This window comes from Hevea brasiliensis, chromosome 16 (assembly GCF_030052815.1).
Source record: "Hevea brasiliensis isolate MT/VB/25A 57/8 chromosome 16, ASM3005281v1, whole genome shotgun sequence".
NCBI classification, from domain to species: Eukaryota; Viridiplantae; Streptophyta; class Magnoliopsida; order Malpighiales; family Euphorbiaceae; genus Hevea; species Hevea brasiliensis.
Genome location: NC_079508.1, coordinates 66,296,110 through 66,323,428, shown reverse-complemented (window position 1 = coordinate 66,323,428; position 27,319 = coordinate 66,296,110). Strand labels below are relative to the sequence as shown.

General features: G+C 32.9%; 3 protein-coding genes across 5 annotated transcripts; all 3 read right to left on the bottom strand.

Moving 5' to 3' along the window:
- Nucleotides 1–8,012: 8,012 nt before the first annotated feature.
- On the bottom strand, nt 8,013–9,570 carry LOC110646089 (ethylene-responsive transcription factor ERF038-like). The gene has a single exon (XM_021799422.2). It carries the CDS (start codon nt 9,019–9,021, stop codon nt 8,299–8,301), a length of 723 nt encoding a protein of 240 aa, XP_021655114.2. The 5' UTR covers nt 9,022–9,570; the 3' UTR covers nt 8,013–8,298.
- A 6,653-nt stretch (nt 9,571–16,223) lies between these two features.
- LOC110646087 (peroxisomal acyl-coenzyme A oxidase 1) lies at nt 16,224–23,526 on the bottom strand. Of its 3 annotated transcripts, none has more exons than XM_058137682.1 (15): nt 23,471–23,526; nt 23,205–23,373; nt 22,438–22,546; nt 22,293–22,354; nt 20,855–21,064; nt 20,539–20,626; nt 20,292–20,454; nt 19,827–20,025; nt 19,122–19,319; nt 18,808–18,939; nt 18,131–18,251; nt 17,762–17,872; nt 17,436–17,505; nt 16,758–16,941; nt 16,224–16,672 (listed from the first exon to the last, which is right to left on the bottom strand). In XM_058137682.1, exons 2-15 carry the CDS (start codon nt 23,340–23,342, stop codon nt 16,463–16,465), a joined length of 1,995 nt encoding a protein of 664 aa, XP_057993665.1. In that variant the 5' UTR covers nt 23,343–23,373; nt 23,471–23,526; the 3' UTR covers nt 16,224–16,462. The 3 variants fall into 3 exon arrangements, with proteins under 3 accessions (XP_057993665.1, XP_057993666.1, XP_057993667.1); XM_058137683.1 differs by lacking the exon at nt 23,471–23,526 and adding an exon at nt 23,442–23,459; XM_058137684.1 differs by lacking the exons at nt 23,205–23,373; nt 23,471–23,526 and adding an exon at nt 22,587–23,135 and having other exon boundaries at nt 22,438–22,553.
- Nucleotides 23,527–24,420: 894 nt separating this feature from the next.
- Nucleotides 24,421–27,280, bottom strand: LOC110646081 (O-fucosyltransferase 30). The gene is made up of 2 exons (XM_021799415.2): nt 26,730–27,280; nt 24,421–25,671 (listed from the first exon to the last, which is right to left on the bottom strand). Exons 1-2 carry the CDS (start codon nt 27,260–27,262, stop codon nt 24,612–24,614), a joined length of 1,593 nt encoding a protein of 530 aa, XP_021655107.2. The 5' UTR covers nt 27,263–27,280; the 3' UTR covers nt 24,421–24,611.
- Nucleotides 27,281–27,319: the final 39 nt, after the last annotated feature.

Genomic DNA, 27,319 nt, shown 5'->3' with positions numbered 1-27,319 from the left:
GACGGGTGGTGCCATGGTGGAGAGATTTTTCCTTTTTAATTGATGCTTTCACTATAAATGACTTTGGTATTACATTAAAATTAATCCAAATTGGATTCACTAGCTCATTTATCCATTTTAATGTGATGGACCCATCAATCTAATCCCATTTTTCAAACTTTTTTTATAATAAAATAGTTATTTTATTGGTGAAACATGTAAATAAATTAATAATTTAATTTTTCATGGTATTATGAATATTTTACGTGCCAAAGTTCTAATGACAATTCAAGTTCTCTTTCAAATTTTATTTTAAATTACACAAGTTAGATATTATTATCTACCTAAAATAGAAAATATATTATAATAATCTTAATAGTAAAAACAAAAACCAGGAATGGGGAATTAAGGAATAATTTGTAAAGCAATTAGGTCTAGCCGTTTATGTAAAATACAAAATGGACAACGTGACCAATTAAGATATGCACTCTTCGCGTTACTCCCCAACCAACTTGCAATAAAGAGAAAATTAAACACTAGATGCTCCTGTTAACTGTTACCTTGTTGAACACGTGCACATAAGCATAGAGTTTCTGTATTTTCTTGTATTAAATACGAGTGAGAACCGTCAGGCAAGGAGGTACACACCTCAAATATCACTACAAATTATTACAAATTTTATATTTTATAATTAATTTCCGTTATGTTGTCCCAAAATAGTCAAAGAGGGGGTGAATTGGACTTTAACAATTTTTCGGCCCTTACTTGTAGCCTAATGAAAAATTGTGACTTTGTTCAACTAGGTGTTTCTCTATGTAAAATAAAAGTAATATGTGCTTCAACAATATGTTCCTAAGTTTCAATTCAAGCCTCAATCAATTTATATGGCAATATCTAACAAAGCATTTATCATACAATATACAACCAATTTCTCAAGTCACTCAAAATGTCAACAAATTTATCAACTCAATCTATTTAACCAACATTCAATATCATGTATATGAGGAAAATTTAAAATTGCACAAAAGTAAGGAAGTAAGGGTTAGAGAAATCAAACACAAGGATTTTTATAGTGGTTCGGCTTAACTAGCCTACATCCACTCTCTCAAAGAACTCTCCTTGAGTCTTCTTTCCACTATTTGCTCTTTTGAAGGCAAGAGACCACTATTTGTCATCAACTTGTTCCATTCCTTGACTTGATATTGAATTTTCTTTTCCAAAAATCTGCTCATTATTATCATCACAAGCATTTTTCCTTCTAATAGAAGGGTTAGTCTCATCAAACAAAACATGAATAGTTTCCTCAATAACCAAAGTTCTTCTATTGAACACTCTATAGGCTTTACTCTTTGTTGAATACCCAAGAAAGATTCCTTCATCGGATTTAGCATCAAATTTCTTTAAGTTATCCTTCTTGTTATTTAAAATATAGCACTTACAACCAAATGCTTTGAAATATGAGATATTTGGTTTCCTTCCTTTCCATAGCTCATAGGGGGTCTTTTTCAAAATTGGTCTGATCAAAACTCTATTCAACACATAGCAAGATGTATTAACAGCTTCAGCCCAAAAGTATTTTGGCAAATTATTTTCACTCAACATAGTTCTAGTCATTTCTTGCAAAGTCCTATTTTTCCTTTCCACTACCCCATTTTGTTGTGGTGTTCTAGGAGCTGAAAAATTATGATTAATTCCATGTTTATCACAATATTTCTCAAACAAATGATTTTCAAATTCAGTTCCATGGTCACTTCTTATAGATGAGATGCAAAAGCCTTTTTCATTTTGAACCATTTTACTAAAAGAGGTGAATTTTTCAAAAGTTTCATCTTTATGAGCAAGGAAAAATGTCCATGTATATCTTGAATAGTCATCAACAATAACTAAAGCATATAACTTTCCACCAAGACTAGTAGGAGTTACGGGTCCAAATAAATCAAGATGAAGCAATTCTAATGGCCTAGTGGTAGACACAATATTTTTAGATTTAAAAGATGCTCTAGTATGCTTTCCTAGTGCACAAGCTCTACATTGAAATTCATTTTCATACTTAATCTTAGGAAGACCATTAACAAGTTCTTTCTTAGACAATTTTGAGAGTGTATGCATGCTTGCATGACCTAGTCTTCTATGCCACAAATAACTAGAGTTATCAAGAGATACTAGACATGTACCATGATTAGTTTCAAAATTATTCATGTCAAGCAAGTAAACATTATTGGATCTATTGGCAATGAACAATGTATCATTATCTAAGTTATTGATTGTACACAGAGAAGAAGTAAATTTTACCTCAAAACCTTTATCACAGAGTTGGCTTACACTTAGCAAGTTGTATTTCAAACCTTCAACAAGTGATACATCTTCAATACAAGGTTTGGTTCAAATTGTGCCATTTCCAATTATTTTTCCTTTCCCTTTATCTCCAAATTTTACATATCCTCCATCTTTCATTGTGATTTTTGAGAACTTGTCATTTTCACAGTCATGTGCTTTGAACAACCACTATCTATATACCATTTATCACTTTCCTTCATCCCTTTGCAACAAACCTGAAATTTAATCATTTAGCTTTAGGTACCCAAGCAACTTTGGGTCCTTGGGGGTTAGTGACCTTAGGTAAGGTTCCCTTTGGTACCCATACCTTCTTATTAAATGACCTTCTTTACCTTAAGCTAATCATTTCCTAAGTGCACAAGAGCTAATCATATGATCTCTTTTGTTGCAATAATAACATGTAACATTAGACAAGGAAGATGTAGATGCTTTAATGAAATGATTCTTGTACTTGTCATAGTTCATGAAACCATCAAAACCAATTCCATATTTCTCATTTGAAATTCTTTGGTTTCCAAGAAGTACATCTAGAGTTTCTTTTCCTTTTGTAAATTTTGCCAAATCATTTGTCAAAGACTCTACTTTAGTTTCAAGAACTTTATTTTTCTCAATGAACATTTCACAAGTATCTTTTGAGATTTTCAACTCTAAATCTAGTTCTTTAAACATGGCAATTTGTCCTTTGTAAAATTCATTTTCTTTATACACATTGGACATGGCAATATTTTGTGATCTCAATGATTCAATCTCTAAATTCATTTTAGTGCACTTTCTTTTGTAATTTCTATACTCATCATATACTCTAGCAAATGCAAGTTCAAGTTCTTCTACATTAGGAGATTCATAAGAGTTTACCTCATTGTCACTTTCTTCTTCCTTTTGTGAACTTTCGACTTTCTCTTCAAGTGCCATCATACAAAGGAGAGCAGCCTCTTTGTCACTTGATTCATCATTTGAAGATTCTTCATGTTGCTCCATACTACTTTCATAGCTTTCTTGCTCCTATCTTCTTTTCCTTTCTTCTTTTTGAGTAGTGGACATTTGGGGCTTGATATGTCAGTTTGTGACACTCATAACATACAATTTATTCTTTTGAATCTTTGAAATGTTTATCCTTGGGAGTATACTTTTTCAAGAATTTCTTGTATTTGCTTCCCCTACTACTAAATAAATCACTGTAGAAGATGATGAAAATTCATGCTGCTGCTTCCTTGGAAAAAATTTTGATGTGACGCCGTTTTGTCTAAAAAGAGATATTTTAATGGTAGAGAAAATGGATTGAATTTAACAAACATAAATTCTACCTTGAAAGAGAGGATAGATATATAGACAAATAAAAGGTGGCAATTGCATGCGTATTTTAGCTTGGAAGATACTGCAAGTATATATGGAATTAAGCCCGTACGAGGTTGGACCATAGTTGAAAGGAAATGTTATATGTCGTTTAGGCTCAAGAGTTGGAAATGCTCTCCCTCAACCATATTATTAGATTCTATAATTATCTTGTCTTCCAAGTCTTGCTGTGTGGGACATTTCATATTCCCTCTTCTTTGTCCTGCCTTTCTTCCCACACCTACCCTTAAATTGTTATAGCCTTGGCTCATATAAATAATAAAAAGAAATTTCTTATAATTTAAAAAAAAATTATTTGGCATATTGAAAGATATTTTTATCAATAATTAATCAGCCGAAGATGATATTAACTTCTCTTTGTCTTTTTTATTGTAATTTTTGAATTATTATATGATGATATTTCAATTTTTTTTTATATATAAAGAGGATGTTCTTTTTTTTCTTTTTCTTTTGATATTTTTCTTTCATTGTATTAAAGTGAATGTATAGAAGATATTTGATTTTGACATTTTCCTTTCATTGTATTCAAATGAATGTATAGAGAATATTTGATTTGACTTATAAGTCGATCAAATTAACTTATAAGTAAAAAGTTATAAGTATATTATTATTTGTTTGACTTATAAATTAAATAATTTATTTAAAATAAATTAGAAATTATAAGTAGGGTACTTATGATTTATTTATTTATTCTATAACTACTATTTAATTAAGTAAAAAATTATATTATCTTAATAATTTTTTAAAAATTAATACTATTATATTTTAATTAACTTATAAGTAAAAAGTTATAAGTATATTATTATTTGTTTGACTTATAAATTAAATAATTTATTTAAAAATTATAAGTAGGGTACTTATGATTTATTTATTTATTCTATAACTACTATTTAATTAAGTAAAAAATTATATTATCTTAATAATTTTTAAAAAATTAATACTATTATATTTTAACAACCACAATACTCAATAATAATTTTTTTTGTCATTCACTTTTTAATTAAACACTTAAATTATTCAAAAGTTAATTTTAAATAATTTTATTAACCAATTAACTACTTAATTTTAAATTAAATTATAAATTAAAAAAATTAAGCCCGAAGTTAAAAAATAAGTAGTCAATTTTTTTTTTAACTAAATAAGTAGTAAGTTAAACACTGAAATATATATATATATATATATATATATATATATATATATATATATATATATATTAAAATCCCTCAAAAAAATATCATTAATTTGATCCATTGCCACCAAATGATTCAAATGATTTTTTTTTTAAAGTTAATTTAACTTTTTATCTGACTCGAATTGAAACTCTCTATACCCAGAAGAAAATGTACAATATCTAATAAATTTTGGACAAGGAAAGCCTCGTAGTTGGGTTTGCCGCATGTTCACATTCCAGACAATTCAAATAAAGAAACATAGCTTCCACGTGTCTTTCCATCACCTTTTCTTATAAATAAGATCAAATAAGAAAGGAAAATAATTTCCTTCTTCTATTTATACTCTCTCTCTACTCTACTCTCTTCTCTTTCCCTTTTTCTCTATTAGAATACTACCTCTAATTTGAGTATTGAAGTGTTCTCATTTGGAACCTCCCTAGTGAACTCTGACTATTTTTTCATTGTCTGCGTATCCCTTATTGCTTAAACGACGAAAATGAATTTCATACTAATAAAGCAACATTTTTTTATTTCATCATTAAGTATCAATAAATGACATTTATTAGTAGGAATTTTAATGCATGTGATCTTTTTAGATGTTTAATTTGATTAAAATTTAATAAAATAAATTTAAATAGTATATAATTTAATTTTAGATGAGTTTTGATTTAAAAAATAATATTTTAATTGAGTTAAATTTGTGTGGCATTTATTATTTGAAATTATTTATATAAATACTTAATTAAGTATATATATATATATATAAATTTTAAACACTTTGTTTTAAATAAATATAATTTAAATATTTTAAAGGATTATTAAATTTTTAAAATATAAATTATTATTAAAAATATTTGTTTACTGAAGTTATTAATTAAAATATATAAAATTAAATAGACTTACATAGTATTTGATTAATTATAATAAGACTTGAAAAGGGTATGAATTTTTTAAGATAAATTTTAATTATATTTGAAGATGGATTCAACCAAGGATTAAAATTATTACTTAAATTTTATTTTAATTAAGGATAATCTACTTATTATCATTTCTAAATGTATCTCCTCAAAATTCATAAAATTTTAACATGAAAAACAATATATATTATAAAATTAAAAATATTATAAAATTATATATTATATATATTTTAATAGGATTGGTTAATCATTAATTTTATAAAATAAAACATATACTAAATTGGTTGAAATTATTTATTTTAACTTATTTTTTATTTTAATTTTTATAATTATTGATAAATATTTTTAAATTTTTTAAATAAAAATTTAATTGAATTGAGTTATCAATGGATATTATGTAGTTCAATTTTTTTTTTCTTTGTCTTTAAGCAGCAATGAACTGATGCACAGCAAGGCAAAGAGGAATGGAGTTGGCGGGCAGCTGGCCTCTCAGTACTTGCTATTGAGGTGTCTGCACATTTTATGGTCTTTAATGAGGAGCGACTTTGGACTAGAAATTTCCCCAACCACTCTTTTACTTTAGGAAGCCTTCAGGCCTTTAAATAATGCGTCCTGCAATGATCATCACAATACGTACCATGGCGACAAGACCCCCTTTCTATTAAATAAATAAAAAAACTGCAATTAGACTAATTGATTAGTGATCATAATCACACGAGGGAATCGACTCAAACCTTCTCTTAATTATAGTCATGATAAAGAAAAGGGCAAATCTCATGAGTTGGTAAAATCCTTTTATCAAAGAATTATATATCCCTGTTTGTAAAGGAATAAATTGCCAGATTAAACGAAGTCGTGTCATGTGTGCATCAAAAGCATGCAAATATCGTAATCATTTCATTGGAAAGAAACTTCCAACTCAAGAAGAAGACAGAACACGTCTTCAATTGCCATTTTTCTTCTACATTCTATTTATTTTGTTTCTTCTTTTTAAACTTTACGTGAACCATCATAATAAACATGAAGGGTGGAAAAGTAATCAAAAGTTGTAATTATATGGCATCTACTAGCTAGGCTTAATTTTTCTGCCATCTGTTCTTTAAAAATAACATTTGGTAAATTGAAGGGTCATCTACTAGCTAGGCTCAATCAATCTTTGATTTGATTGATTATTAATTAATTAATTCCCTTTAAATTCCTAATTAATTAATTGGATGATCCACAATTAATTATTCATAATTAAACTCCAACATAGGATGCTTCCAGTCGCATTCACAGCCGCACAGGGTCATTTTCTCTTGAATCATATATATATAATCTTTAGTAATGAGCAGCACCTTTTTTTTTTTTTTTTTATTGTGATGCTGGCGCCCAGTGATTGGTTTAACCTTAAAAAATATCAAGTGAATCTTTGAGTGATTATGAAAAGAAAAAAAAAATTTCTTTGAGTGATTGGATAATGAGAAAAAAAATGTAGCACTAGAGCAATATTATTAAATTTGGCCTGAAAATTAACTCGATAAAAGAACCAATTAATAGATTAATTGTTCAATTAATAAATTATTAAAAATTAATTAAAAATAACTCTTACTAATATAAATAAATAAATAAATATAATTAATAAAATTTTAAGTATTTAAAATAAAATTTTAATATTTATTCTTAAGTCATAGAATAATTTTCATCTTGTATAAGATATAAAATTTTTGTTTCATAATAAAGTAAAGATCTCACATTACATGCATACTTGAAACAATCTCGACTTATGTGCTCTGGTGGAGGTTTTCGGGATTTCTTGAGAAGGCTTATAGAGTCCTCCTCTACTTTTTCTCGTGGGCCGGGTCCATCTGAACTTTAGAGTTCTTTTGGTTATACTCTGTTTTGGGTTGACCCCTCTGTAGACCACCCTTTGCAATTCCCCTATATTTAATGAAATTCTATTTCAGTTAAAAAGAAAAAAGTTCCGAAAAGATTAAGAACATTCCGTTTAGGTGCTTTGTTATGCATTAAAAGACAATTTTTTTTTTTTAATATATATTACCAATCAATTTTCTCATATCATACTATAAAAATCTACACTTGATTTCTTTAATCCGCAAAGGAAGACATGTGCAAAACGTCAACTTTGAATACCTTTAGACATGAATATATTATTATTATTATGATGACCATGCAAAATTTGTCTGATGTAGATAGCTAGATAATTAGGGGCTAGTCCAAGGCATCACGCAAGCTCCTTATGCAAGTAGCCAAATTGAAAGGCAAAGCATCCCAGTTTCTTATTAACCCGTTGAAGGGCGAATTAATTATGGAGGAATTAATGACTAATTAAACACCTTTATCAAAATCAATTAATCATAAGAACTAAGAAGCCAAATTAAAGCTGCTGCTGCAAGCCTGGGAAGTTGGAGTTTTAGCTTACTGATTTGGTTTGCGCACGCTCAGAATTGGAGAAAGAGTCGCAGCACTTGAGACTCATTGAACTGCTAAAGTAATAATTGAAGTTTAACTATAATACTACGCAACTGTTTCAACTTCAATTAATACTCCCATAAAGAAGGCTCTTCGTGCCAGAATCCGTTGTCCAAAGTCTCAGTTTCGGCCACCTGCCAAGATGACAAGCAACAGAACTCATCAATTTGATGGCTTATGTCCAGCAGAATATCCGGCAAGTCGATAAAAGTGTCATCTTCACGATCTCTTAATGTTGAGCTCAAGGACCCTTGAGCATCATGATGAGATGCCTCTGTAATAGCTTGGCTTGACTCCATATCAGATTCATCATGATCTTTGTTCTTGTAGTTCAAGGCGGCTGCTAGAGCAGCAGCAGCTTGAATATCTTTCGGAGACGCACTTGCTGGGCGGGGAAGCTCACGAGCTAGCTCTGGGAAATTGAGATGAGCTGAACGACCCTTTATTGTTAGAGCTGCCACATCGTGAGCTCGAGCTGCCATTTCTGCCGTAGAATAAGTTCCTAGCCAAATTCTTGATTTCTTCCTCGGTTCTCGGATTTCGGACACCCATTTGCCCCATTGACGCATTCTTACTCCCCGATAAGATGGATGCCTTCCGGCATTTTCATTACTAATCTTTACTTTTTTGTTTCTTTCATCATCGGTCTTGAGTTCTTGATCTTGCTTAGAGCTTTTTAGTGTGGAGTTGTTCACTGGAGAAGGGAAAGAAGAAGAGGGAGAGGCAGTTGAAGAAGAAGAAGAAGAAGCAATATTCTGAGCCTCAGAGTCCATATCTAGCGATGTTTCCATGGAGGTCTCAGGGGCACTAGCTGCAGCTGGGGAAAAAAATGCAAGGCAGAGCTTACGAGTGAAGTTAGCTCTTAAAAGGGTCCTTCATGAAGTGATCGCATATGAAGATATATAGAGAAATGTAATTGAAGAGATGGGGCCTCAGTACCCTTCAGGTGGAGAGGAAGGAGGAAATGGGACCTAAGAATAGAAGGGTTTATAGTTTTGGTATGAATAATGCACATGGTCTTGCTTGGCTTCATCTTAGGCAGTCCCCTTGTTTCTCGTCTCACCACATGTCCTATTAACAAGACATGCTTCAAACCCCTCTCCTCTCCCCAACCACCTCCACCCCAACCCCCCCACCCACTCGCCCCCCCAAAAAAAAAAAAAAAAAATGACATGCTTCAATGATTAAAGGCAAATTTAAATTTCTCATGTGCCCATTTCATGACCAAACCATAATAAGAGAAAAATCCAAGTTGGTAATTTTATTGCCTTGGGGAATAGTTGATGGGCCAACATTTTTCTTTCCCCAAATTAGCCATAAATAGAAAGCTGGCACGTGTCCCTTTTCTCTCTTCGAGTACCAATGAATAAATTCCCATATTGTGCCATTTGATAGAAGTGTGCCATAATTTTTTTTTTTTACTTTTAAAAGTTAATATTTAACTTTTTATTATTCTTATTCATTACGAAATAATACATATTTATTTATTAAATTCTTTTTTAAATCAATGGCGTTCAAAAATAATTCTCGTGCCACCTAATTATCTAGATTTTATATAGTAATTTGCCAGATCAAGCTTCAACTCATGGATCTTGAGGACGTGCAGAATACTGCCCTTCCACAGCAACATTCTTTGTCTCAGTTGCATCTTTCTTCAGTTCAAGATATTGGAAGCTGGAATCCTCCTCCTATTGGTGTTCTTAAGATCAATATTGATGCTTCTTTTGATGTTGTTTCTGCGAAGACGGGTATAGGCATCATTGTTGGAAATTCAATGGGAATTTTTTTAGATGGTATCTCATGTCTGCTTATCCCTCTCTCCGCTAGCAGATGAAGGTCAGGCCCTTCGTTTGGCTCTCTTATTTGCTGTCAGCAGAAACAACTCCAATGTGATTATTGAATCGGATTCCCAGCAGTTGGTCCAGCTTTCTTGTCTCCCTCATGCCCCTCTGCTAATTGGGAGCTTGAGGCTATCAGTCTGAATATTAAGCATCTGTTACCCAATTATCTTTTTATTTCTGTCGTGTTTACCCCCAGGTCTGCAAATTCATGTGCAGATTGGGTAGCAAGAAGTGCTAGAGTAGGTGCTTTGTTTCATGGTTGGGTCTCAAACCCTCCTACTCAGTTAGTTAATCTTCTGTACAAGGATAGTTGTATTTTCTCCTAACAAATAGAAATATTTTCTGATAAAAAAAAATCATGGATTCTTCCTTTCTATATTGTTTTTTAATTATTATTTTTTAACTAACAAGCTCCACCTAACAAAATATATCGATGACCATATAAATATATATGTTGATAATCTTACATTTTATAAAAACAAGCATTTTAATATTTTACCATGCCCCTGAACTATTTTACATGTATACACACATTCACCTAATTATTAGAACTTGTTTATGCCCAATTATATATGTACAGATCAGTAGTGTTATTATTTGATGACTCGCAAGTCCAAATCAACATTAACATAAAGAAGCCAATTGTATTGAGGTACTCATGAAAACCTAACAAATGTGACCAAAATACATTATTTTAAGAATATTTAGCATGAGGTACGTAATTGAGGCTGCTGCGTCTTGGGATGTTTTGATTTCCACGTTGATAATTATATTGTCGACAACTAAATCTCGCCAACTTTATGTTACCTGCTACTTTTACAAGAATGATATTTTATGAACAACTCGATTTTTTTTTTTTAATTTTCATTGTATTATTGTTATAATTATTTAATGACTTCGTAGATATCGTGACCAATATAGATGGGACAAATATACTCCAAATAACAACTATATCATAACTTAGATGATAATATTATATTTAAGATCGATTTAATTATCCGTCAACTTCACACGTTACATAATTCCACAACTTATATGATCTAATTTAAAAATAATTTATTTGAATTAATTTGAGTAATCATAATTCTGACACAAAAATTAGGTTAACAATTTTTTTTGGAAAATTAATATTTTAATTCAAAAATAATAAATCAACTATAATCTGATATGAAACCTTTTTATATAGGAAATTGACTGATAATGCACATGTTATTTGCAATTGAAATCTTTAGAGATTAACAATAATGATGGTTTTCAGTTTTTTTTTTTTTTGGAAAAGAGAACTTCATTGATATAAACACAGGTCAAGATACAAGCCTATACATATAATGATTCCAACTACAATTTCAGCTATCAAGCATGATCAATTTCTAAAAATTAAGAAACCTATTACAACCAGGCAAAGGATTCAAAGGAAGCTTTAGACCCGCCACACCTAAAGTTTGTTGACGCCTAGTCACCGCACCAAACTTTTAACTGATAACACTAGGAGAAACTCATAGCACATAACAAGACCGTCAGAGAACTCCACCAAAGAAGTAGAGCTTCCTCAGGAAAGATGTCTCCTTCACAGCAAGTAAGCCAAGCAAGCTGCAACAACTGAAAGAAAGCTAGGACCTGTGTATATGTCGGTGGAAAACCGAAAGAGGGATGACAGAGCATAGGCCTTTCAATCTCATGTAGCCCATAAGAAGATCGGTGCCCAAGATGAACTACAACCGCTTCTTTGAGATGTCATCCAAGCAAGGAAACCCTTGACATAACATGCACCCACATACAAAACAAAGAAACAGAACAACAAACCCCATTCAAGGAGGGGAACTAAATTCCAGATCTAGAGACTACAAAAGTACTACAACAAAAATACAAGCCAAAGAAACTAAAGAAAAGAGATAGAGGGGGAGGGTCGACGATCAAAAGATCGGACTTCCCCTAGAACTGAGAAACTAAAGACTGGGTCTTTGAACTTTTAGAGAGAAGGGAGAGAATTAGTTTTAGAGAGACAAGGCTTTCACAACTCTCATGGTTTCCAACTCTCGGTGAGGGAGGCATTGAACAGTTTATAAGACGTCCGGCCAGTGTAAAAATGCTACTTGTAATAATACACTTCCATATAAATAACTCAAAGATCAAACTCTTAATTTTTTTTAAAAGAAATCTCTTAACTCTTAATTATGGATGATATAATTATTATTATCAAACTAGAAAAATAAATTTAACATGTGATAAATTATCTGTAAATTTATTTGACCATAATTAAAAAATAAAAATTTCATATCTACATTATAAATAATTCAAAAACTAATTTTGGTGATATGTAAAATATATAACATGATTTGGGATATCCTTAAAAAAAATGGTTTAAGATAAAGCTAATAAAATTAAAATGTTGATTAGAATTGAAAAAATTTATAAAAATTTAATTTTTTTTTATTATTTAGCCAATAATTAATATTGCCATAAATATAATAAAATATTATTGTGAGATTGTAATTTTTTTTAACATAAGCCAAAATTAATTTATGTATTGGAATATAAGATATGATTTTCGTGTTCCCTTCATTTTTTTGTTAATCAAAAGATAGAGTTTATTAATTTAAAAAGGCTACACAGTCTTTAGGCTCGTAACTAGAAAGTCCAATTGCAACACAATTAAGATCAAAATTATTATTAAGTACAATCAACAAAGCCCACAATCCATAAAAATAGAATCGTAAGAGAATCGAGTCACCCGAAAGAAATTGGGCACATGGATCCTGGAATTGTTGTTGCTACCCCACTTGAAGAACAATGGAGAACAAAGGGAATGCACAAGGACAAGCTCTACCATTCAATGGACAAGAACGACTATGAAGGCCTGAAGAAATCCTAGCAGAGTCCTCGTCCAATTATCAATCCCAAAAGACGGTAAGATCAGACAACTCAAAAAAAAAAAAAAAACATTTTAAAAAAGGTAAATCAATAAGTATAACCCTCACATGAAAGCCTTCAATCTGTCAACAAATTCAACAATTTATTTAACAACAATAAGTAACAATTCACAATTGTTTAATTACTCATTTAAATTATTTTAAAAAAATTAATTAAAATTTTATAAATAAAAACCTCTTATAGTCCTGTGCAAATATCACTATAATGAAAAGCTAGTTTGGATCAGAGCATTCACTTGCGGCCAGTGATTTTCACAATTGCATTTTATGTGAAAAGCTTTTGATATTTCAGACTTCAGTCATTGGAGCTGTCAATGAAAGTGCAAGTGTCACTTCTCTTTCAATATATTAAAAACATGATATAATAATATTTAAAAATAATTATTAATTTTTCAATATATAAAATTAAAAGCAATATATTATTTTATTTGGAGAGTCCAACCACTTCTTAATGAGGGCAAAATTTAGAATAAGACCAAAGTTTAATAATTACCATTAATTTACTTAAACAAAAATCTCCTTAAATGAGTGAATTTGATTCTTTAAAATATATTTATCCATATAAATATAATAAAGTTGATATCAAAATAAAATTTATTAAAACATGATAAGTGATATTTTGTTAATTTTTTTTCTTAATGTTATAATATCAATTGATCACCCGTAGTGATAAATAAATATGATAAACCTACAAGGTATTTAATAAAAAAATTATGACAATAATTATAATATAATTCATACCGAAAAAAACTAAGATATAGTTATAAATTATATAAATCAAAGTATTTTTTTTATTTTTCATTATAATTATAAAATTATATACTTAATTCTTTATAATAAAAAATTATGACAATAATTACAATTTAATTAATATTTAAAAAAACTAAAAGTCATAGCTATAAATTATACAATTATAGAAAATATAATATTTAATCAAGATTCTCTTAATCATAACAAATGATATTTTAGTAATCAAGATATTAAAAAAAATATAAATAATTTGCACAAATATATTTCTTACAATAATTTATGTATATATTTACCTTATTATTTATTTTTTTTATATTTAAATTTAATTTATATTTTTTTCAAAATATTTTTAATTAATTAATTCCTCCCCTTTATAACATTCATGCATCAACATTTTTAATTAACGAGCGACTGTATTTCGTTTGTATTCGACTTCTCATATTAATATAATAACTAAATATTATCTCTATTTAATAATGCAATGAAAGAAAGTGACGAGTTGTAAGATGATTCGTCTCATTGAGTGTCACTTCAAATTCAATGATAAGTCTTTTACTATAAAGTTGAATTAAATAAAAAATAACAACCAGCGATCCCAAAGCCTCAGGTCTAAGGGTTATGGAGAGCTCTCATTTTTTAAAGCTAAAAAAAGTGCATCAATGTTTCTACTTTCTACTAGTACTCCAAGCTATTTAACCACTTCCTCTCTACGGCCACGAACATAAATACGAGCCCACAGAACAGATGCTTATCATTCACCAAGAATTTTGATTTTGCTTGTCCATTGGATATCCTTGTTATCCATCACCCAGGAACCTTTCAATACAATTGGTCCAAATTGAGGATTCTGTCATGGCAAAGCGCGTTCAATACAAACATCCTTCACCACTTCCCCCCATTTCTTGAAGAAATTTAGTAAAAGGAGGGGAAAAAAAAGAGTTGCTCGGGATTTAAATGATGCGATTCTAGAGAGATGGAATTAGCGGTACTTTTGGCAGAAATTGATTACAAATTGAAGAAATCGTCTGTTCAGTGGCCAACCCTCTTCAGAAGCAAAATCATATTTGACAGTCTATGCAGAGTAATAAGACTAGGAACAGGCACGTGCCAATTTAGCCACGGACTTTCCTAGCTCTTATTTGGTTCATATTTTCTAGCAGAACTGTATTTTGGCAGAGCTTTGTTTTCTTCTCCATGTGTTGGCCTTGTGCTTTCCTTGTTAGTTTTCTTAATATGTCAGCTGTGTGTTCAGTTGTCTTTTAGTTGCCTAGGTGTCTCTTTTTGAAGCCTTTCTTTGTTGCTTGTTCGATTGTTATCAGGTTACAATGAAAAGGTGCATCAAGAGGAATGATATAATGCCACATTGGCACAAGTTATTTTCACTCATCAGACGAACTTCATTATATATTGCTTCCCCACAAACATTAGCAGTTCTATTCCTCCATACGAATAACGCATCGAAGGCTTTCCCCTTTAAGCATGTACTCAAACCCCTTGTTGATATCAGAAAATGGAATTGAATGGCACTCAAGTGCTTCGTTTTTGTTGTTACCAAATTCTTTTCAATGCTGAAAAGATTGAATCACTGAATTGTGTACTGGCTACCTGACCTGCATTTTTTTATTGTTCATTGCTGAAGGCCATTTACCTTTCGAGCTTGTTATCAAAGATCATTGGTTGAACTAATATTGTAGGGAAATACGTTTGTCTTCCAAGCTCTGCCTTCTTTTGCAGCAAAAGGAGCAGTTGAACTTGAAAAATTCCATTTGAGATCATTTCTTGTCAATAAAAGCTTCATCTGTAAATCTAGTTTGTCCAATTTTTCACAAATTCCTTTCTTTCTATTTTTTTATTTTACGTTGATCGACCGAATGCTTACATTTAGCTTCTTTATTAACAAATCCAATGCTCTCTGGGGGATCCTTACACATGCTAAAGAACTAGCTGCTATTGTCTGGTGGCTCTGACATCCTAATTGAACTAGTTACTTTTGCGCCCTATATGTCCTCCAATATAGAAACTATGCGTTGGCCTGGCCGGCTGGCCTTCCTTGCCACCAGATTACGGTGGAGCTGGAGGGTGTATATATGCAAGGTGGTCTCAGAGAAGGGGTTTAACCATTTCCACATGACCTGGTTAAATTGGACTTAACTCTGCGCTCTACGAGTTCCACCATAAGATGACTTCACCACGTGGCTCATTTCTTTTAGAAAGTGATGCACGAGTCAAGGTTTGGAATATGGTGGAACGAAATTCTGGTAAATAACGGAACGAACGTTACAATCCTACCAAAAATAAAAAAAGAAGCTGCTCCATGGTGATAACAGCTTCCCATCGCCGGTGACTACCGAGAGAGGGAAGCTTCTCCGTTATTCCTCAAGGTAAATGGGTATGGGAGGCTGAAACTATAACAAGAGTTGCTACATTTTTGTCAAAAATAGACGACGCTCTTTTTTAGAGTGAACGGTTGAGTTAACAAAAGATCAATATATAAATAACATGCTATTTGTCCAAATATACATAAACAATTTTCCACTAATTTGCACTTGGCAAAAATGACTATCAACGAGAATTCATGACTAATCTAATGGTTTCTAAGAAAATAAAAACCTAACTTTTGCCTTTCTGGTGACCCTTCTGGGCAGCTTTATTAGCATTATGACTCGCAACAATATAGCATAGAGATCCAACAGCATAGTCCTTTACACTCTTCAGAGTCGTGCATTGCGGTGCTGCTGCTTCAGCAATGGGCGAACATATTCATGGTAGCCATCAGGCACAATTGAGTCATTTAGTGGATCCTTCCATGCTTCTTCATAGAGTTTTGGATACACATTTCCATCATAGCGACCAAGAACTGAGCCAAGGTAGTGATCAGTGTAGTTAAATGCATCAACAAGTGCAATGGCATTTGGACGGACCTAATCCATGATGTCAAGCATATCTTAGATTAGCATAAATGCGAAGATAGGTAGAATGAATAAAAACAAATCACCAGAATCTAACCTGGGAATATAAAGATCTGAGCTGATCATTTGCAAGTGAAGATTGCTTGGGTGTGATGCATCCGGTGGATAGAAAATCACCCAGATGTTTGTGAAGGAGGTTCAAAGCATAAATATTGCAAAGATTCTGCAATTGTTGTTTCACTCCTTTCCCTGGTATATCTTGTTGTAATTTCTCAATGAACCTGGCAATGAAAGAAAGTTTAATAGGGATAAGCACAACAAAGAGAAAAACCAAGCGAATTAGGACCAGCATCCTAATTATCCTCCCCTCCTCCTTTTTTCCCTTCACTTTCCCAAACAAGAAAAAAAAAAATCACAGGCATTATGATATTAAAAGAGATTTCACCAAAAAGTTCAAAAAGCAGGGCCATATCCTTTTTTAGTGAGGAAATTTAATTAATTCTCTCTTGATACAGCATAGAAGAATTAAAAATATGTGGTGACAACAGGGCTGCATAGTTCATCATTCATCTGCTCTAGGGAGAAATACCCTATTGTCAAAATTTTAAAGCTAACACCCTTTCTCCTCCTTCTTCTTCTTTACTATTTATTTACTTTGGAAGTCAATAGCTAGTTGTTCCCAATATGTTAAGTGACCGGAACACAGTGAGCATACAATGAATTGTTAATTTTAAAAGTAAATATGAATCAACTGCATAAAGATGATTAAGCTTACTTGGAAACAACAATCAACTGGCAATGAGCAATTGCTGCCTCAACAAGATCAGCTGAGAGTTCAGCAAAACCTGAAGCAAGAGAAATAATAAATGGGAGTACATAATCTATATACACTATATTACAGGAACTATGAAAACCAAAAGAAACCACTCTTGACCTTATCTGCACAGAAAAACATAGAGAAGAGGCAGCAAAAAATGTAATTTCATAATCAAATCCTTATCCCCTTTTCAGCTTATCCAAACAACTAAAAATTGCTAGCATAAAATCAGTAGAATTAGTTGCCAATAAAGAATGATAAATCAAAAGGCAGAGAAGGCATACCCTCTTCAGGATTTGGAAACTTGCTAAGGCTTTGAGCACGGGCAACACACATCCTAACAGCCCTGGCCTCAAATACCTCCAATAATACACTAGGCTTTAACCAATCCTCCGCTGCAACAGAGGAAACAAATATTGCTAAGGACACAAATATCCACTCCCTAGAAAAGTTAGCTGGGATGAAGTTACAATCCAAGCACAAGAGTATTCAATCTTTGTAAACCCATATTGATCTTATACATTATGTACTTAATCCACCACACTTTCCATAAATAATTAAATCCACTACACTTTCCATAAATAATTACTTGACATGGTACAATAACAGCAATGAAGCAGCAAATCTAGAAGGAAAAATGATAAAATGGGTACCCTTTTGAACACTACAATGACACTGCAAAAGATCCTCTGCCCGTGCCATATAAGCTGTTGTTCCAACAGGCTTCTTTCCAGAACCCAGCTGAGAAACAGTTTTCATGAGAAACCTAGCAACCTGCAAAAGAATTTTTAAGTAGAATATCAATAAAAGTTTAAAAGTAAAATTACATCATGCAACATGCCAACAATAGATTCACCAAATATATACATATCCCAATTAGTCCTGGAACTCCTGTCTTCAAGCATGTCCCAAGTCTAGCAATCCTAAATGAATAAGAATGTCCTGGACAATCAGCATAGCGTGCTGACTTCAATAGAAGGATTTTAATTACAAATTCTTGCCACATAAATGAGAAATCTTAATGTATAAGGATTAGATGACTTCATTTATAGTTGGCACCCAGATGCAGGACTACCAGTTAGAAACTTTAGGGTTTAGCATAGCATTAGGATACATTTCTACATAAATATTCTTATAGACCCCTCAATTTTAGATGACTATTGATTGAATGTGAAGTAATGTTAAATATTCTGACTTTTTTTTTCAGGTTTTTCATTTGTCAGTTGTTTGGTTCTACACTTCTACATCACAACCCAGAGTGCTCTTTAACTATATTCATACCTTCACTTATCAGAAAAAAAAAATTGAGAATAATTTATGTTCCACATACCTGTAAAAGCAGCACAACATTGTCTCCTTCATATGTACAGGCTGGAACATAAACAGCAAATAACTCAGGAAGCCCACTGGAGCTAAGGTAACCATGTCCACCACAAAGTTTCCTACATTCTTCAATGGCATCCTGCAGCCAATGTGAATTCTTGTTAACTGAAAGTTCATCCTTTTTATTTTTTAGGTGGGGGGTGGGAATGTAGCAAAGCTAGAGGGGGAGAGAGGAAGAGACATTTAACCAAAACTAAAGAAAAGAAAATTGATTTACAAGTTTTGGAGGTAAACCGGTAAATATTAGTGTTAGTGACATACAGCAGTTGCAGAAGTAGTCAAAGACTTCAAACCAGCAGTACATGCATGCGCTTCAGGCAATGTTGAGAAATCATTGGCTTGCAACCTCTGAGTCACATCCATATAAAGCCATTTCAACCATTCACCAACAAATCTGAAAGCATATGCAGAAGCCAGCAAAGGGAAGAGTCTACTTTGCTGAGTTTTGTAATCGATCACCTAAAAAAGAGCAGATACTGGGAACATTAGATACATTAAGAACAATTAAAATATATAATGTCCAATCAACCAATCAATTTATGGCAAGACAAAAAAATTGCAATAAAATCTCGGAAACTGTACTCCTAATTAACAACTAAACAGGCATTTCAGCGTCATTTGAACAAAGAGTACAGCTTACAGTCACTTCAACAAGTTATGGTACAAATATATGTACAAAACCAGCAAGAATGCGTCAGATACTTTATATAGTGCAGATTCTACAGCTAGCAGTATTCAGAAACAATTAGTCTATGAAAGTTCCTATTAGGATTGTAGGGAGTAGACAACCTGATCCAGATAATAAAACTTTCAACAATATTTCCCTATATTAGAGCAATGTGGATGCACACATCATGCACACCAATTTTCTTTAGTCAGCTCATTCACAGATTTCATCAAATGCATTTTCCCATAAAGAAAGAATTCAGAGCAACGATTACAGTGATTTTGGTTTTAAAAAAATACCTGGGTCTCAACACCACCCTCCTGAGAACCAAATTGTCTGCGGACGGCACTATACCTTGTAGCAATACAAACCGCCCGTGATAAAGCAGAGGATGCATCAGATACAATTGTCTGCCGCACATACACCATAGTGCCATAAATCAATTGCCGTGGAACATTAGATTGCACACATTTCCCTTCCCTTGTAACCTGCATTACTCTGTAACAATTTAAAAAAAAAAAAATCAGATCATTTTTATTTTTAAATGACAACGATGATAGTAGCAAAGATTTGGTGCTATGAAAGACCAGTATTCAAACTTCACCTATTCATAAATGTTTCAGCATTACAGTGACAGTTAGAAAACTTCTAACCTATTTGATTCCAGCTTCCGATATTGGAGACAATTCAAGATAATTAATCATAATTACATGAAAACAAATGTAACTTTAAAGTTTAATCATTTGGGAGAGGGGAAAATCTACCGCATCAACATTTGGTTCCTTGGGATGCGCACATGATCAAATCTTAAAACACCATTGTCCATGGTATTATATGCCCCACTACCAAATTTCATTCCAATATCACCAACTGTTATGCCTGGAAGAGGCATGTGATCATCCAAACTCCGAAGTTGGACAATAAAGCCTGAAAATTATAGTTTTATCACATAAATGTTCAATGCAGCAATTCCAAAACATGAAATTTGGAACAATGGCCGTAGCGACTTACCATGTACTCCATGTTCTTGACCATCAGTTATAAGACGCGCATAAACAACAGCATGCGTGGAAACTTTACCCAATCCACCAGGCCACCACTATAAAAAGAGGGGAATTTTCACATAACAATGATTGAAAATCTTAATCAATTTGTTGTTTCATATTTCACATACCGTTTAACTTTCATTCCCCCGCATGACATGGACATGCAACCACTTAAAAGGAATAATATGAACATTTATCCTGTGCGTAAAATTAAGACTGCTAGCACAAAATTAATCTATCACAAGTAATTGGATGAGACTCTCATCAAACAGTTTACTCACTTTGCTTGAAGTTAGTGTGGGACTATGAATGACAAATTCATCTGTCTCAGGATCAAATGTTGCAGTGGTTTCAAGCCCTTGAACATTGGAGCCATGACCAAGTTCAGTTTGTGCATAGCAGCCAATTATTTGCATCTTATATGCCAAAGGTAGCCACTTCTGTTGCTGCTCTTCAGTGCCTTGTCCTTTAATTGCTGGAACAAACATTCCCTGCCCACCACAACAGAGAGAGAATCAGATGGTAGATAGATACTAAGGGTCCCTTTTATAATGTATTTAGAAATCAACATGCAAAGATTATCTTGGCCTTTTAATATCAAGTTTCCATTACACTATAATGATAAAAAAAAGACTTAGCAACACACTGATTCCAGGTATCTGGTGTGCTCCAATATAACTAAAATAAAAAGGGTGACTCAATACACGAAGCATCCCACACTTGTGGGCTTTGGAGAAGGTACATAGCCTTAACCCGTACCTGCAAACTATGTAGCACGGAAACGGAAACGGAAACGCGGAGACGGGGAAACGAGGAAACGGACACTGGGAAACGGCATTTTAAAAAATATAGGAAACGGAAACGTGGGAGAAACGCGTAAATATAAAAAATATAGGGAAATATTTATATATATATATATATATATATATATATGAATTTGAAAGTTCTAGTTATAATAAATTTAAATATTAAAAAAAGAAAAAATAATGAAATTAATTATTTAATTAATTAATTAGATTATTTATATATTTATAATTATAAATAATTGAAATAATAAATATATAGAATAATAAAACTAATATTAAAATGCTGAAAATAAAAGGTTGAAAGTTTTAATATAGTGAAAATTGAAAAAAAAATAATGATTAAAAAAAATTTCAAATAGGAGATTCGGGCAAGGGGCAGAGCCATGAAGAAGGAGCAACGCCATCAGGTAAGGGAGGCTGATTGGTAGAGCAGCATCGGATGGGGAAGGAAGCAGAGACCAGTCACCTCCCATCGCCGGCATGCTGCCGCAACAGGTACTCCTCCTCCTTCTCCTTCTCCTCTTTTTTTTCTTCTTCTTCTTCTTCTTCTTCTTTTTTCTTTGCCTTCTCCTTTCTTCATGGAGGTGCGACTTATTATTTTTTTTTTTTTAAGAAACGCGTGTCCGGCGAAGGCAACGAGTTTTCGATTTCAAGGAATTACGGAAACGGCCCAAAGACGTTTCCTCGCCGTGTCCTAACGTTTCCGGCAAGGAAACATTTCCAGAAAGGGGAAACGCTCCCGCCTCCCGTTTCCGTGCATCCTAGCCTGCAAAGAGGCTGTTTTTGTGTCTTGTACCTGTGACCTCCAGGTCACAAATAGAATAACTTTATCATACAACAAAGCCACTCTCTAAAGACTAACATGTTAGTTCCAATATAATTAACATGCTTATGGAATTGAAACAAATCTTACCCAATGAAGATCTGTAAAAGCGGGTTCATCCACAAAAAATCTCAACTTTCTCGCCTCTTCTTCTGTAAATAATGAAACATGCATGTTAGAAGGTTAACCAAAAACATTTTTAGTTGCATACAGTGGAACCCAATTAAAGACCCACCAGAAAGGCGAAGCTCAATGATGCGTTTCCATGCATGAGCTGCTTTCCTCAGAGTGTTTTTAAACAGTTCCTTCCTGCTTAGCATAACTCTGTTATCCTTTCGAAAAGCCTGGAAAAAATATATGACGAGGACAGATTGTGACAAGGAACAATATATGACGAGGACAGATTGTGACAAGGACAAGTATCAAAAGCCAAAAATAACTAATGTAGGTTAAAAATATGCTGCAAAATAACAGTCAAAGCTCCATTACCATTATGGTCCCGCTGAATTGGGCACTGGGAGGGAGAGTTTCAGGGAAAAATTAAAAAAAAAAAAAGTAAAAAAAAATAAGGACTAGGTTTGCCTGAGATTTTCTCAAGAAAAAATTGCAGAATCTCAAAATTTGGGAATCCTCAGCGAGATGAGCAGCCTCACAACTAAGTAATCCAAAAAAGAAATTGAAAATTTTGAAAATAACAGCAAAAGAACAACGAGGCAAGTTTGAGAGCTGGTAAACAGCAAAAGAACTTATTGCGCGGCTAAAAGAACCTGATCAATCATATGAATCGAAGCTCAATTAAGAAAGAACTTAAAATCATACACTTTAAAGTATATTAGCTCAAGGAGTTATACCTAAGTAAAATTAAAATGTTTAAGAATCGAAACAGAATTGGATTAAGGACACAAAAATCAGCATCAGATAGCTTGAAAACAAATTTCTCACTCTCGAGCACCTAATTTCTGAAAATAATAATAATAAAAGAGAGGGATGGAGGTAGGTTACTGGATCGCTTGCGACGAGACGAGCCATGCGATCGGAGACATCGAAGGCGTGGCGGGAACCAGCCCAGACGATCTTCATATCGTCGACATCGAAATTCGCCTTGTTCCTCTCGTAAGCCAAGTGATCGACGCCCTCCATCGTTGGTGAACGAAATCCAACAACCTTGTTGCTGCAATGTTATCGGACTTGTGAGCAATGTAAGAAAGGAGAAAAAAGCGTATGATGTAACAAACAGACCTATCTTTTCACGGATGATGAGACGATACCGCGCTAAGGTCAGTTGATTTCCATGTTCTTTATTTATTATATTTTCTTCTGTTCAATAGTGTTGTTGGACTTCGTGGACCGGAGAGATTTCTACACGTTTGTCATATTTTTATTTTTCGTTTTTATTATTATATTTTTTGGTAATAAATTTCTATAAATTATTAGACACACTGAAATAATTTTTATTTATTTATTTATTTATTTATTTTGTTATATTGAAGGTAAGGCAACCAACGAGCATGTGCTAGCTATAAAAAAAAAAAAAAATTAATGAGAATGGCGTACCCATCTAAATGAATCGACTCTCACAGTGGTTTTGTAGTCCAGTATCATGTCATAACCTTCAGGATCAGGAAAATCTATATTCAATTTTGAAATTATTTTTTGTTACATAAAGTTTTCGAAATTATTAATCCATCATTACTCACGGACTTCGTGTTTGTATAATAGCCATAGGAAAATCACATTTGAGCTGTGAATTATAGTACAAAAATTCTGTCGAACATCAGTATCACTGCTCATGAGAAATGAGTATTCACAACTCTGAAACACTTGCCATCAAAATGATTCTAACTTTCAACTATATCAATTAATTGTCCAAAGATGGACATGAACAGTGTCAATCAATGACCCAATGTAGCAGACTGCCCATCACATAAAGCTATGTTTAAATTGGAGTAAAATAAGAGGGAAAGGAAAATTGTAAAGAAAAATAAAAATATTTTCTCAAAATTGAGAGAAATGAAAAATAAGAATAAAAAATAATAATGGAGTGTCACTATTTATTTTCTCTTCATTTTAAAGAGAGTGGATGAAAAATAAATAAAATTACTTTTTTACTCTTATAGTTATTTATTTTAATTTTAAATAAAAAGGACAAAATAAATCTTTTACTATTTAAAAAGCTGCTTTCTCTCTTTATTTTCCTCTCTAATATCCAAACAAGAAAGAGAAAAATAAATCTTACATTATTTTTATTTTCCTTCTTTATTTTTCTTTTCCTCCCTAATAAAGTTCCAAACATAGCCATAGGGTCTTAGGGTAGCCAAGAAAGCACAACTATGTTTTCGCTGAAAAATATGCAAGCGAAATGCTCAGATTCATCAAACTTGCATAGCCAAATGTCATGTAGGAATTAGATTAGGACGTTCTACATACATCAGATTTTCTCATCAACTCTATACTCTCAGCAATAGTTGATCCAGCAGTCCCAACAAAACCCAGTGAAGCACAAGCACAAACACTTTCCTCTATATATAGAAGTATGTCAGGCAATCTCTGGTAAGGACAATGCATCTTCATCTTGCTCACTCCATTAATCCATGGAATATGTCCAAGTCTTAAGCCATGCCCTGCAGCTGCAATTTTCTTTGCAGTTTGTATCACCAAGTCTTCTTCTCCTCTCAGAAAGTGCAACTTAAAATGGTCTGAGTCACTAGCCAAGTCACTTAAGTAACTCCCAGTCCAATTACCTCGAGGAAGATCAGTCATTACAAAAATATGAATGGGCTGATGACCCGTCCGCTTTAAAGATTCTAACTTTTGTTTCAAGCCCAGAAAAGTGGCTGTCCTGTGGTTCTTAAACTGACCATCTAACAATCTGAGCTGGGCACAAAGAAAAGGAGCCTTTATGGTCTCTAAAGCATATTTCTTCCCTGCAATTAGGATTTCGGGAACAAAGGGAAGAAATTTACTTTTCCCTATCAAAGATTGTATCCTTTGATCTGTCTGAACTTCATGGATATCAATATACAGCTCTGAACCCTTGTATGAGGCACTGAAAAGGCTTCCAAATGCCAGGATAGTGGCAGATTCAGATTCAGAACCTGGTCCAAGCGTCTTAGATACATCTCGGTGCCTCCTAACATATGAAATGTTTTTTTTCTTCTTGAGTTGCTCATCAGGTTGGAATGGATCTAATACTCCATCCTCTTCACCATTCTTGTAAGTCCAAACTGTGGTTCTGCAATCTTCATCTACAGCATATAAACACTTATCTATATTACCATTGACCCCAGATATTATAGATCCACACTGCATAAGGCTTTCAGACAAAGAGGACCGAGCATTCAAATCATTTATGCAAGTGAAATCCTTATTCCAACCGCACCACAAGGATGCAAAAATCCTGAAATCTATGGTTTGAATGGAAGAAGGCACCAATGATGAAGTATCAATGATGTCAACCATGGAGACATACCTGCAAAGACATGGCATGTAGGCCAATCTGAGAAAGGTATAACATTGTCTATTCATTTCAAAATAATAATAAAATCATTAACCAATCTTCCAAATGGAAAGAAAGCAAGGCAAATCATATGCAAAATCCAAACTTCAGCAACTTAACTGTCTTTTGCCCACAGATAGGAGTAAATTCCTTTGCATAACATTCAGAAAACAACACATCAAAACATAAAGCTGGTTTGATCAAATGTAAATTGAGGCAATGTTTACTAGTATGTAATCAAAGATGTAATGTAACATGTCTTGTTACTGTGGTTGCACCAAAGGATTTTTTTTTTTTCCCTAACACTCATTATATCATATAATCTCCACAACTTTAGCTAAAGTGACTCTCATTACCTATCAAAAAGAATGTGTGATGATTACTTTACTCTATTACTAATTTTTCTATTTATCAACAACACCCTTACTGCCACCACTCTGCCATTGCCATCATCACCACCACCAAATGAATTAAATTTAGAAATAAAATTTGTCACTACGTTAAATAACTTTCATTCTTGTAACCAAACATAGAAATAGAAAGACCATTCAGTTCTATTACATTCTACTTCATCACACCCTACCAAATATAAGTTGATTTTTGCACAAAGAAAAACTATCATCCTAGATCCTAGATTTCTGTTGGAATTCTACGGAACAAAACCTATATTCAACTGAACCCAGTAAGCTGAAAATTACCATAAAACATAAAACAAAGATTCTGTACCTTCTGCTTTTCAATTTCTCTTTTCCTCCTACAGTTTCGCATACCCAGAAAAGAGCCAAATATTAGCTGAATTGAATTGCTATAGACAATTAAGCAAAAAGGTCAACTATATCGGGCATCCAATAAAAAAACTCTTCAGTTAATCCTTATATACACCAGAAGCATTTAAAGTAAAGGAAAACTGAGAAACTAACCCCTTTTCAACCAATTAAAGAAACGAATATAGGGAATACATACAAAACAATGAAAACATCCATATCCGCATGTGTCTTTATAGAGACTAGAGAGAGACAAAGACCACCAACCTCCCAGTTTTAATCAGTTCAATCGCATGATCCCAAACGGAAAACCTGATCTCTTGAGGCCCCGAAACCCTAAATTTAGGGCAACTACCAAGAGCGACAGCATGGTGATCAAGAATCGGTGGCACAATTAACGTCCTATTCAAAATACCGGCCATCAGTATCCCATTCTTGAACTCCGATAGCTGGTTGCTAAACCCACTGTGCGGTGCGTACCAGAGGAACTTCTCTCCTCCGGACAGGGCTTGGAATCTGCTACATTGAGTAATTTGGGGATTTATGGTTTTATGCAAAAGAGAATTGGAGGTTTTAGAATAGGAAGTGAAAAGCACAAGAAAAAAGAAGACTGTGAAGACAGAGACGAGTAAAACAAAGAGTGGAGATCTGTAAGGAACTGATGTTTTTTTCTTGGTCCATGATTTAGTTGTGCGTTTGTGGAAATTAAGAATGCTGTTCATGGCTTTGTCCTGAATTATGGCAATAGAGATGGCAAGCGGTGTTAAGGTTGGAAGGGAAGGTAATAGAATTTGGGCCATTGGGCCTTGCAGCTGTACATCTCCTATTTCTTTCATATTTTATGACAAAAAAAAAGG